The 12,924-nt window shown below is 28.5% G+C and overlaps 1 protein-coding gene across 1 annotated transcript; it reads right to left on the bottom strand.

The window, feature by feature from the left end:
* Positions 1–5,223: 5,223 nt before the first annotated feature.
* On the bottom strand, positions 5,224–11,353 carry LOC145846893 (DNA (cytosine-5)-methyltransferase 1-like). Its single transcript, XM_082953451.1, has 4 exons — positions 11,348–11,353; positions 7,196–7,704; positions 6,830–6,986; positions 5,224–6,720 (listed from the first exon to the last, which is right to left on the bottom strand). Exons 1-4 carry the CDS (start codon positions 11,351–11,353, stop codon positions 5,224–5,226), a joined length of 2,169 nt encoding a protein of 722 aa, XP_082809577.1.
* Positions 11,354–12,924: the final 1,571 nt, after the last annotated feature.

Genomic DNA, 12,924 nt, shown 5'->3' with positions numbered 1-12,924 from the left:
TTTTAGAAAACTAAAAGTAAACTAATGTTCATCCGATATAACAAACAACCATATATTTAATACTTAACATATTAAACATACTTTTTTTCATCTTTTTCAAGAACATCAGCAACAAGTTCAGTGTACTCGACCATGGGTCCACCTTCTTTGGTGATCGCCTGAGCACAGCCAGGCGTTTTCTTAGGTTTTGAAGCCTTGTTTATAAAAAAATTAAGCTTTAATTACTTGTTAGGTCAAAATCAGTTTTTTATTAGTATATACTTCACAGTTATAAATGCAAGTTAAAAAAAAGTATTAACCTTAAGAACAAAAACATGAAAAATTGTGTTATTTCTATAAAAATTTACAATAACTACGTATAAGAACAATATTCTTGTACTAAAAATAAATAAGCTTATTTTTTACTTTTGTTTCAAGCATTTAGTTAAATAAAAAAAATTTTCTACTACTCAGCTTGCAGTAAATACATTTGGAAAATAGTATAAAACATTTTAAATAAAAACTTTACTAACTACAACTTTTTAACTATATAACATACATTAATTCAGTTTACTATAGAAAAATTAACATATTTTGAAATGAAAATAATTACTAAAAATATAAAATTAGAGTATTTCATTTAACTAATTCGTAATATTAAAACTGTACTTCAATAAAATTTCCAGTGAACTTATTTATGTAGTGCATAACTTACTTAGTATATGACTGTATCTTTTTTTAAATTCATTTAAACTATATACTTTATCTACATCAGGGCTTCCCAAAGTGGGCCAAGTGGTCCCCTAGGGGCCCATGACAGATACTCAGGGGGCCACGAGCAGCAAAGGGGGAAGAGGGGGGCCATGAGCAGTAAAGGAGCCACAGGGGGGGCATGAGGCCATAACTTGAAACTTACACTAGATATTCTTGAGTTGCAGATGAAGAGCAAAAAAAAAGGTCTTAGGTGTATTTTATGGTAGTTTAGAAACTTCCAATAGATATTCTTGTTTTGCAGATGAAGAGCAAAAAAAAAAGTAATCTTGTTGAAGGGGGCCATTGCTTTTTCAAATTCTTTAAAGGGGGCCATTTGCAAAAAAGTTTGGGAAACCCTGATCTACATTATAAAACAGCTATTTCTTTCTTAATTGTAATTTGATTAAATTATTTTATTCAAAAAAATACTTTTCTTGGAGTTGGTTCAGGTTGATATTCTTCAAGATCATTATCATCATCTTCATCATTTTCTTCAGTAAGGTCTCCTTCACTCACCTCATCTGAAGAATTTTCCCCTTCACTCGGATGATAATCACTTTCCGAATCTTCTCCTTGTTTACTTGTATTTGAACTTTCCGTACAACTTGATTGAGATTCCTCATTGCCAGACTTAACAAAAAAAAAAAAAACACAAAACAGCTGCATAAATTTTACACTTTTTTTGATAACTTATAATTATAATGATCTTTTTTGTATACTTATTTCAATTAACTGCAAAATTAATAATAAACTTCTAAACCTAGTTTTTTATTGGGGTTGTTAGCTTTGCAGATTCAGAAAAACATCATATTTAAAAAGTAAGACAATAAATTAAGTCTTCTTTAAAAAGTATTGACATACAGTTGTTTAATGTTTTTATAATAAATTAATAATAATTATTTACATTATTTACTTGGTCATCATTTATAGCTTCTTCATCACAATACTCACTATTGTTACTTCTTTTCAAGTAAGGCATAGGTGTCATTTTAACTGTAAGTTAAATGCTGTCAAAAATAAATTGAAATCAAGTTAAAAATATAAAAAAATATTTTTGTACTCAAGCATTTCATTTACATTAGAATACACACAATTGATACTTTTAATAATCAAGTTTAACAAAACTCAGAATAATTAAAAAGGAACTCATTCAAATTCAAGACTCAAATATACAACTTAATTGCAAAAATCTGACAATATGTTTAGGAAGAAGAAGTATTGGCAGCATTAAAAAAAAAACAAAAACTAATAATTGTTTCACAAATCAATCAACCAAAACATTTAAAAATATTACTTCCATTTAGATAATTAAATAAAATTAACTACCAAATTTCTAATTAAAGTAATGAAAATTAATCAAGTGTTTTTTAGAAAACAGTTACTTTCATTTTTAGTTCATCAAATTATAAAACAACTTAATTAACTTTATTGCAGAACCAAGGAAATCAACACTAATAATTTGTCTTCTAGTAACTTTAATTGAGTTGAAAAACTTTTAATTTTTCAGTTTACCAAAAAAAAATTGAAAAACTCAAATATTTTCAGGGTGGTCACTGGTTTTTGGCAAATTTTCTCCAAGTTTAATTTTTTTTTAGTTTTAGTAAGTACGCTTTTTTGGGTCTATTATTAGTTTAAAATTAATTTTAAGTTAAAAAAATGTCTTAAATAGTATAACAACATTGAAAAGATACTATATGGCTACTATAAATTATATCTTTATAGAAAAATTTTTTGATTATGACAAAAAAAATATCTACATATAATTGACTTTGTGTCAAATCGAAATTTTACAACTTAACGTCTTTACATGTAAAAACTGCCTAAAATTTAAGGTTTTTGTCTTAAGTTTTAAAATTCCAGGTTTTTTAGCTTAAATCGTAAATTTTTAGTGGCCACCCTGTATTTTAAATGTAAATTAAACATGAAAACAGGGTTCGCATGCAAAATTTTTCAATTTTAGACTGAGATCTCTCAATTTAGAATGACATTTTCCTATAATTATCTAGCCTGACGCATATGAACCCTGCAACTACTAAGATAAAATGCAGAAAGTTATCAGCTTGTTTAAGATTTCTTATTTCTCTCAAGTACTTTTTTGTCGGAAGCTTCTGTTATTGATTAGCTCAACTCTTCAAATAAACTTATAAAAAGTTAAGTATATTAAGGTTTTCTTTTCTGGTGTCAAAATTATTAAATAATTAATTTTTCAGATAGAAATTGTTTTTAAACTTCAAAAACTACAACAAAATTTATTTCTTAATTAAATATCAAACTATTATTTACCTACTAATAGTTTTTTTTTAATTTTTTGACCTTTTTATCTGTTATTTAATCAAATCTTAGTACTTATAATACAAGATTTGACTTTTTAAAGCTTGTTTAATCTAAACCTAAGTACAGGGTTTCAACTAAAATTTAAAAACATTTATAGGGAAATCCAAAAATATATGTAATTTATAGGGAAAGTATCAAAAAAAAACAATTAATTAATTTTAAACGTAACAAACATATTTTTAAGGTATATGAAAAAAAATATGTCATTACCCGTTTATAAGTACTGTCTTAATAAGAATTTACGAAAGTTCGAGAGTTTTTGAGCTCAAACTTTAGTTAAATAATCAAGCTTCAGATAAATTGTATTTAACATAAATAAGGAAAATATCTGACGCCACAGAGTGAGTTTAGTACTGAGATTGCAAAGATTTTAATTCAAAAACATAAATAAATTTTTTTACGTGTTTTTCACCACGCAGTAATGCTGTTTTGGGCTATAAAATTTCAATCACCAACAAAAAAAGTAATTTTTGAGATTTAAAAATTTTTTTTAATAATTTCTAGGGATTTTTCAGAATATTGCAAATTTCTAGGGAAGTGGGAACCGTGTAGGTTTTAAGTTTATCAAAAAAAATAAATAGTATATTAATTAAACTTAAATACACCAAGGATATTATATTCAACATAAATAAGACCAACATGAGAACCAGGAATAAAAGAGTTCAAAAGTTTAAGCTAATTTCATATAAGTTTAACTAATAGAACCAATAATATTAAGATTTGTACTTCTTCAAGTTACAGATAATCTTATTTTATTTTACTACTTATTAGTTTTTAAAACAACCAATCACTGTAAATAAGCAGTATTCGTCAACTGGGAATAGAAAAAAAAACTTCATTATTGATCTTTTCCTTGAAAACTAGTGCTCAGTTATCCAAGACTGTAAAATATTTGAAAACACATTCAAGCTAAAGAACAAATTTTAACTGTAGATGTGGCAATTGGAGCAAGGCCATTTATGAGGTTTTGCTTAAATAAAATTTTGATGTTTTACAATTGAAAGATTTAGTAGTTTTTTCGAAAAAAAAATGTAACTTTTAATTGCTAATCCATGTTACTTTAAAAATGGACTAACTGGGATAATATAAATGTATAAATCAATAAATAAACTGATTTTGTTGAATATAGGGTTGCTGCAATTTTAATAAAAAAACTATCCTGAGTATCCTCAAGCTGGCCTGAGTCATCCAGAGTTTTTATTATCCATAAAACAATTTTTTTACCTCTGGCGTATATTGCTTACACATTATAGTGACTTTTCATGTAAACAACAATTAAAAACTGCAAATATTCTGTTCACATTTGTATAAAATGAAAATTACTGTTTTCAAGAATCAAACATTTAAAGTTTAAATCAGTTATGATTTTAAAAAAATTTATGTAAAGTTTTGAGGTTATCATGTAGTTTAACATTTACACTTTAATTTAATGGTCTTTAAAGTGTGCACCAAACTTATTTTGTTGTGAACAAAATTCATCTAAGCGTTTACAAAACTTCTTTTAGATATTTTGGAGTTTATGATGAAAAGAAGAAAATAAAAGACTTAGCTTATTTGAGTTGAGTTTAGACAATGCTAGAAAATGTTTAAAATAGTCACTTTATATTAAGGTTGTTTTTTAATTGATTTTAGTTTGCACGGATTTCAATTACCGTGAAAACTACTGCTCTTAGATGTTACTACTTAATATAAATTTAAGTACACAAAAAGCAAATAAACGCATACAAATCTTTAAAATATCAATAAAGCAAAAAATTGTTTGATTTTAAAGATAGTGACAAAGATAACTACGTACAACATTTTCTTGACTTTATTTTTACAGCAATATAAATTTTTATAAACTTCCTAGTTACGCAAGTCTATAAACTCACGAAAACCCAATTAGAAGAAAAAAAAATAGAAATTACATTTAGGATAAATCTGTAAGTTTACAGAGAAAAAGGTTAGCTGAAAAGCTAGCTTAGCATTAAGTAGAAAGCAGTCAAACATCAATTGCGTTAAACAATGTTGAAATTAATTTATTACATATTGATTACAACTAAGGAAACTATATAAAAGTTATGTTTAATAGAAATATAATATATAACTCAGTTTTTAAAACAAATTAAACTGTTTTATCGTTTAAATGTAACTTTTATGATTGATTTTTGACAACGTTTATTTGAATATAGTATGTTTTTTAAGCTCAAGCTCTTTTTGAGCCATAGCTATTCTTATCTCTACACCAACTTTTGCCATGGGAGGTGGAACAGCATTTCCAATTTGCTTAAAAATTTTATTAACATTCTCCCCTAACAGCTTGTAATAATCAGGGAAGCCCTGCATTCGGGCGAACTCACGACAAGACACAAGGCGATCTGCTATTGGATGAAGAACGCTACCTTGCTTGCCCATTGGGCAAGGTGATGTCACACACGTTTGCATAAACCCATCATACGAAATTTTTCCATACAAACCTTTCCAATTGTTGTGTGTGTCGCTTGTGTGCGGCAAACACCAGGGTATCAGAGTTTTGTCTTGGGCTGAGAGTCTGCAATTATTTTCTAATCTGCGTTCTTTTTTGACGCAACACTTGCACACGCCTTGGTGTAAAGATTTCTTTTTGTATTTTCTTTCCAAATACGGGTTGCCATCTTTCTTGGAATCTGTGTATATATAGTCGTAAAAAAGATACTGGGTATAACCTTGACCCTCTGATAACTTGACTATTTTGTTTGGCAGATCTCTCCAATCCGCGCCTGGCATTTTAGGTATCAACTGAATCCTAGCAAGGATAAGAGGACTAAGCTTTTTTGAAGTATGTTGGGTTAATTCTGAAGTATTTCTACGCATTAATTTTTGGTAAGTAGATAATGGTTTTGAATCTAGGTAATCTATATGATTTTTTGAGCCATACTTTACTGTTTCAAGCGGCAAATCTTCAATGGCGTTTCTAATAGTTGTACAACCAAATGGCGCACAGCTTGGATTTTGAATATTATTAACGTAGGTTATATCATCCACTTTAACATCTAGACCAGAACCTGTAAAGACATGTAGTGGTTCAGGATAGTAAGGTAAAATTTCTTTAGGAGCAGAAGCTATAATGATAATTCGGCGCCTCACTTGTGGAGGTCCATAATGACCTGCTTGAAGAATTGCAAAGCAACACTGGTAACCCATCGCTAAAAAAGTTGCAATCGTTTTTTTTATGGTGTTGCCTTTGTCGTTTGAAACAAACGTCCTTACATTTTCACATATAACGTATTTAGGCCTCAAAAAATCAGCAAAACTAAGAAAATTGACAAACGTTCGGTTCTTGTTCAAAGAGTGCGTTCCTTTGTGATGTCTGTTCATTCCACTGAAACCTTGACATGGCGGCCCACCGCACAAAAGTTCAACATCACCTTTCTTTGGATACCCTTCAGAATTTTTTTTGCCAGTACGATCTGCTTCCCTCATTTCTTTTAGCATTTTGTTGCAGTCAACATGAAATACTTTACAGGTACTTTTGTGGTTGGCCCTCAGAGAATCAACAGGAGCTTCTTCGTACTCAGCAGCCCATTTTAAATCTGCAACTCCTGACTGAATCAATCCTAAAGACAATCGCCACAACCAGCAAAAAGCTCCATCGTTTTGAGCTTTCGATCTGATAAAGCAACTTTTTTTAGCTTCCTTTTTTGTGAACCTTTTTGTTTTCAGCTTCCACATCAAGTTGGACTGTACTTAGCTTTTCTATTTTCTGATTTTTTTTGTCGAAAAACTTTTTAAAGTAAAAACTGACAACTTTACGCTGTTCAATGTCATTGAAATCCTCAGGTTCTTCGTCTTCTAATAGAAATTTTATTTGACATTTGTTCACAACATCTTTTATATTAACCCAAACTCTTTGACCTGACAAGTAGATTTTGTGAATGTCATGCTCTGAAATTTCCTCTTCTCTAATGTTTGTGTCAATAAAACGGTAGAACAACTCAACGTAAACTTCATAATTATCTTTTTCAACGTTTCTAAACTTTAATATTCTTCCTATTTTAAATGGGTCTTGCAAAGTTGATGGTTGATTTTTTATTTCGTTTTCTCTTTTACGATAATATTCTGGGTAAAGTACCATTTTATGCGTCCTTTGCCATCATTTTTAACTTCAAACTTGCTCTGCTCACTTTTTGCATCAGAAAGAGAACAATTGCCACAAGATAACGAGTCTTCTATATCTGGGAAATAAGCAGGTAAAGTTTCATATCTAGAATTTGAGTAAGTGAACGTTTTTGTAGCAAAAAAACTACCCCTGTTCTCATTGAAGTTTTGATTATGCTTGAAATCTATTTCCACAACTTTTGTTGTCTTGCTGACCACCATGTCAACGCATTCGTTTGAAAAGAACAGCTCTCTTGGATCACCGCTTTTTCCCACCATTGTCTGAGCTGACTCATACATTAAAACTACATGGGCGACGTAGTGCTTTCCCTCCATTTTCAAATACTGGACGCACCTAAAAGAATATTCGGGACTTTTTGTGTCAACTGGAGCAGTCGCCTTTCGTTGGCTAAACACGACAACGTCTCGTTTTTTGACAATCAATCCATTTTCGAACTCAACGTAAGCAAGTAATTGTTCATCATTTTTTTCTTGTAAGGCTTTTAGTGCTCTTTTGTCTACCTGTTAGAATTCATATATTTTATTATTTTATATTTATATGACCATGAAAATAAAGAAACTAAGTAGCACCGTGTATGTAAATTAAAACTACACTACACAATTAGTGTTCGTCTACGAAATTTTACTTTGTTTTGAAAGTTAAAATATAGTTTTTTATCAATTTTTTCAATATTACTTGTGAGTCTGCCTTATTGAAACGTAATAGAATTTTTTCAATGAAAAAACTAATAACTTTATAATCTAATAGTAACTTTCGCATTTTAAGAAAAGTCTTTTGCCTAAAAGTTTTGAAAAAAAAATTTTGTGAATATTGAAAAAAACCTATTTTTGTAGTAAATCAAATTAATTTTTTTAAGCTTAGTTTTTTTAACAAAAAATATCTAAGTTTATCTTACTTTTGAGAAATCTTTTACCGTAACTTCTTCTATTCGAACTGGTTCGTATCTAAGAGTATGAAAATATTTCTTTTTAAATGTACTGTGCCATATTCAATGGGGTGCTTGTAAATACGGCGATTTTTCAGCTAAAAGAGTTTAATATTTGGCAAATATCATTAAGATACCCCGTGCAAAACTTTAACTGATTTGAAGAAACTTTTTAACTTAACGGCCCTAACACGGCCAACCTTTCAACTGATTATCTGAAAATCGCCTAACTATGTGGGACACAAAAATGCGACCTTAATGCTTTTAGCTAATTATCACAAAAACTTATTGTGAACAACTTAAGACGATTTAAAGAAAGTTTTATGGAGAAACTTCTTGATTTGAAAAAAAAAAACTAATGAAATCTTAAAAAAATAAATTAAAATTACATACAGTAAAAAAATGCCTCCATAAGTATTCTTTAAACTGTTTAAATTGTGCACAATGTTTTTTTTTGTGACAGCTGCCACATTTAAATTAAAATTTAGCGTAAAATTGTAAGGTTGCAATTTTTTGGTCCTGTACGGTATACATTGAGGTGGTTTTCAGAAAATCGAAGGAGGCCATGGTGAAAGTTTCTTCACATCTACTTAAATTTTGCACAGCGTGATTCGGTGATATCTTCCAAATGTAAAAAAAAAATTATCTGAAAATTAAAAGGTTGCCCGCCGTTTTATAAGTACCCTAATATATATTTATTCAAAAAAATACTTTATTACTAGCATAAGGAATACACTTAATTTAAGTTTTTACTTAACTTGTTACTGTTTTGTTATCATTAACTGTGCAATAGTCTTCGTTTTTTTACCAAATAAAAAACTCACTTAATAATTTCATGTCCTTAAACTATTTTGGTGTTATAAATACAGCTATTTCACTTTATTTTGAGTTTTTTTTTAATCTTTTTTGGAAAAAGCTTAATATTCAACTTAAGTTATAAAAAAAGGAGACTTTTAGTTGAACGTACACTTTAATTGAAAAGTTTTAGTCAAATATAATAACATTAACAATCAAACTTATTTAAATTTCAATTATCTTGTTTTTGATTTTTTTAATTGATTCTTTACCAAGTTATTGTCCATTCGAAAATTGAATGACTTTATGAATGAAGATTAAATATACTGTTACAATTAATTTTTTGTATTTATACTACGTTCTTGGTGGTTTCATTAAATATATTCTGAACTTTTTTGGGGATATATACATCTCGATTAGGGATGAACTAAGTACTACCAGCGGGCCAACCTAGCCCTATAGTATTTTAAAAATTCAAATGGAATACAGCCCGCAAAAGGTTTAACTGTGCACTTAAAGCTTCAAACGCAGCCTACTGTACCAAATTTTGAAACTTACACTATATATTCCGGAACTTGGAATGTAAAGCAAAAAAAAAGGTTAAAAGTACAATTTAAGGGAGATTTGAAACTTATAGGGGAAAAAAACAGATTACATAGAATTAGTATGTTTTCGAAATGATTTAAATGATACTTGAGTAATTTTTGTGAATTAAATGAATTTGAAATGCTCTGGCCCGCAAGAGACTTGACTTTTTCGTACCTGGAACCCAGAATAAAAACGTTACTTACTCAAAGTCTATATTGTTCTTGTATACAACTTAGCTTTTGTTTTTCTTTTCTTTAAGTTTAGTAAAATCATAAAATATACACTATATACACCAATTAAATGCAATATCAAAAGAGCATAACAAATAATTACGAAATGCACCATACAATTTAAGATTGTAATAATGCAATGACACTTCAAAAAATATATATATTTGCTTCAAAATCAGTTAATAATCATATCTATTAGAAAAAATATTAATATTCTTACAGGGTTGCCGATTTTATTTGAGAAATTTCTTGCAGGTTTTCTGGATTTTTTCTAGGTTTTTAAAAGTACACGTTCTTGGGTTTTTTTGTTTAAAGTTAAGTTCAAGGTTAAAAACTGTGCTGAGTAGTATAACAAACAAAAAAAGGATACTTAAAATGTGTTTTTTAACAAAAAAATGTTTGATGTTAACAAAATCTTTTGAACTATATGGTAGAATTTTCGTGTCTAACTAAAAAACTACTACAATTTTTGTTTATTACATGTTTATTTTTATTTAATTCTAGGTTTTTGAGTTATCTATGTTCAAAACTCAAAATTTTTTAGCCTTAATTTTGAAACTCCAGGTTTTCCAGGATTCAAGGTTTTTTGGCAACCCCGTAATTCTTTATTACTTTTTACTTAAGTTCAACAATTTTTAAATTTAACTAGATAATAAACTTATTTTAATACTTTTTAAATTTTTTCCAACATTTTAAGTAAAAACTCAATAAAAAAAACCTTAATTTCGATGCAGAGGGCTAGTTTAAAGTTAAGCTTTAAGTCTGTTAAAAATTCACTAAATACTATGTATAATAAAATTTAATGCTATATTATTCTCCAATACTTCGATTCGGAAGATCCTACAGATTAGAGTTTTCTTATTTTTTCCTACCAGTCTATTTAAATTTGACAGACAAAAACGTTTTGAATGTTACAAAATGATAACAAAAATTGTCCATTCTTTTAATCGAAAATACAGTAACCTCTCGGATCTTTGCGCACTCGTGACGTTACGCACTCTCGTTTAGTTACGCATTTCAGAATTTTATAAAATTCAGAAAATAAAAATTTTATTTTTTTTAACATTGCACAAATTAGGTTTAATGTATATTTTTAAGTTAAAATATGTTTTTGATACTAACACACCTCCCTATATCTTTAGACTTTGTAAAACTATGTTGCTTGACTAATTGATAAACATTTAGTTATACCTCATTATATCAGAAATTTTGTAAACAATAAGAGATTAAATCAAAATTCTGAAATAAACATGACTGTTTTTAATAATAAAAGTTTAAAACACAAAGAAATAATACAGCAGTCTTGCGTTATATATTAATAAACACCATTTTATAATTGTAAAGAAATGCTTAACTATAAATTGAATTTGCTAAGTAGAATAGAATATAAATGTCACATATAAATAAAATATAGATAATTTCTTCTTATTATTAAGATAGTAAAATTATTTCTACTCGTATTATTATTTTATAGAAATTCAAATCCTTTTTTTTTTAATATGTATAGTTTTATCTGTTGTTTTCATATTTATAAATAAAGTAAACAAATTGTTAAAAGTGGGAAAGTGCCTAGTCTGCTTTTAACTAAAAGCAATATTAAACAACAGCCATTTTAGTGAGTATATTTAGTACCTCTCGTTTCTTTACGATCTCTCATATCTTTACGCACTTTTTCTGTGGACACAATGTGCGTAAATAACCGAGAGGTTACTGTACTTGTGTTTTTGTATTTCTACTGATCAACTCATTAAAGAAAAATTTCATGATCAGTTTCTTGCCATTTTACAACCACGTTTTTTAACCTAAACTTAGTAAAAAAGTATCCTATTATAAGAATTTTTTTTAACTCTTGAAATCAATTAAATTTTTTTTTTTTAAATTTTATCTTAACTTATTTTAATCATTACGATTTTTTTTTCTTACAATCAGGGTTGCCACTCGTTTTTTCAAAAAATTTCCCAGGTTTTCCTAATTTCTTCCAGGTTTTTAAAAGTAAACATTTTTGGGTCTATTTTTAGTTTTAAGTTAATTTCTATAAAAGAAACTGTGTTAAATAGTACTGTCGTGGTGAACACTCGATAAATTTATTTAAAAAGCGAATGTTGTGGACTGTTTTACGCAGACTTTGTGACGTGCTTCCAGTATTAAAAAAACAAACATATTTTTATAAAAAAACAAACATTTTTTATATAAGGAGTAAAACTTCCTTTGAATTAATATAAAATCAGCGCGTTTTCTTAAAAGAGTGAGTTCTAAAAATCATCCGTCACTAAACATTGTTAAACTATGGGAAGTAACGTCGTAGAGAATCTATTCACTCAAGATATTAAATCAATAGTTGCTATCGACGCATAAGGGACTAAGAGTTCGGAAATTCGCTACGATTGTTGGGTGATAGTTAGTATAATTCGAAGAAACTGTTAGTCTTGTAACTATTGTATTATTTTTTAATCACGTGTTGTAGTTTTTGCATGCACTTATTTCTCTTATAATTTTGTAAATAAATTTCACAACTAAAAAAGAAATATATTTTAGCTTAAACCTACTTTATTAAAATCATATGTCGAAACATCATAATAAGAATAAGGATAATTATAAACCGTTGTCTTTACAAAAAATTACCACGCGCTCCAATAAGAAGAAAATGGATACCAGGGCAGATACAGCAGCTCACAGTGGAGATCACACAGCGTCCGATAATAACCCGGAATCTTCGAAACATACGGTTACAAAAAAAATAACAGAAGAAAATCGCGCAAAGTCTACCTTTAATCCAAATGCTCCCGATTTAGATAACGTTATACGCGAGGGGGAAAATTCTTTTCCGTCAATTAACCCCCAAGAAAGTCAAGGAAATATTAATTTAGCTTCTCAAAACCGCGGCCTAGACGATCTTACGCTAGCACGAGAAATGTACAACCAAAAGCTAGCAGCGGTCCAAAAATTAGAAGAGCAGGAAGAACTAGTTAGATTGCGAAACGAAATTAGTAAGTTAGATATTAGATTAGGCTATAATAAGGTAGAACAAATATTAGAGCCTTAGAGCGCGAAATGCCACTAAAACGCGACCCTTTTTTTGAAAATTACGAAAATCAAAGTTATATAAATAATAATTTTAACGATACATTCAGAGCACAAAAATTAAGTAAAAAGTTTAAGAGATTAGACGTTGTAAAAAATCC

Source organism: Thalia democratica, unplaced genomic scaffold (genome assembly GCF_965202585.1).
Source record: "Thalia democratica unplaced genomic scaffold, ktThaDemo2.hap1.1 HAP1_SCAFFOLD_703, whole genome shotgun sequence".
NCBI lineage: Eukaryota > Metazoa > Chordata > Thaliacea > Salpida > Salpidae > Thalia > Thalia democratica.
The sequence above is the reverse complement of the archived record's forward strand: the minus strand, read 5'-3'. Positions and strand labels throughout refer to the sequence as shown.

What these genes read in the sequence shown, in the direction of transcription:
- LOC145846893 (XM_082953451.1), bottom strand. An exon ending in GCAAAAAGTGAGCAGAGCAA is followed by an intron (nt 6,987 to 7,195) that starts GTTTGAAGTTAA and finishes CACAAACATTAG; the next exon opens with AGAAGAGGAAATTTCAGAGC. An exon ending in ACATTGAACAGCGTAAAGTT is followed by an intron (nt 6,721 to 6,829) that starts GTCAGTTTTTAC and finishes TTCACAAAAAAG; the next exon opens with GAAGCTAAAAAAAGTTGCTT.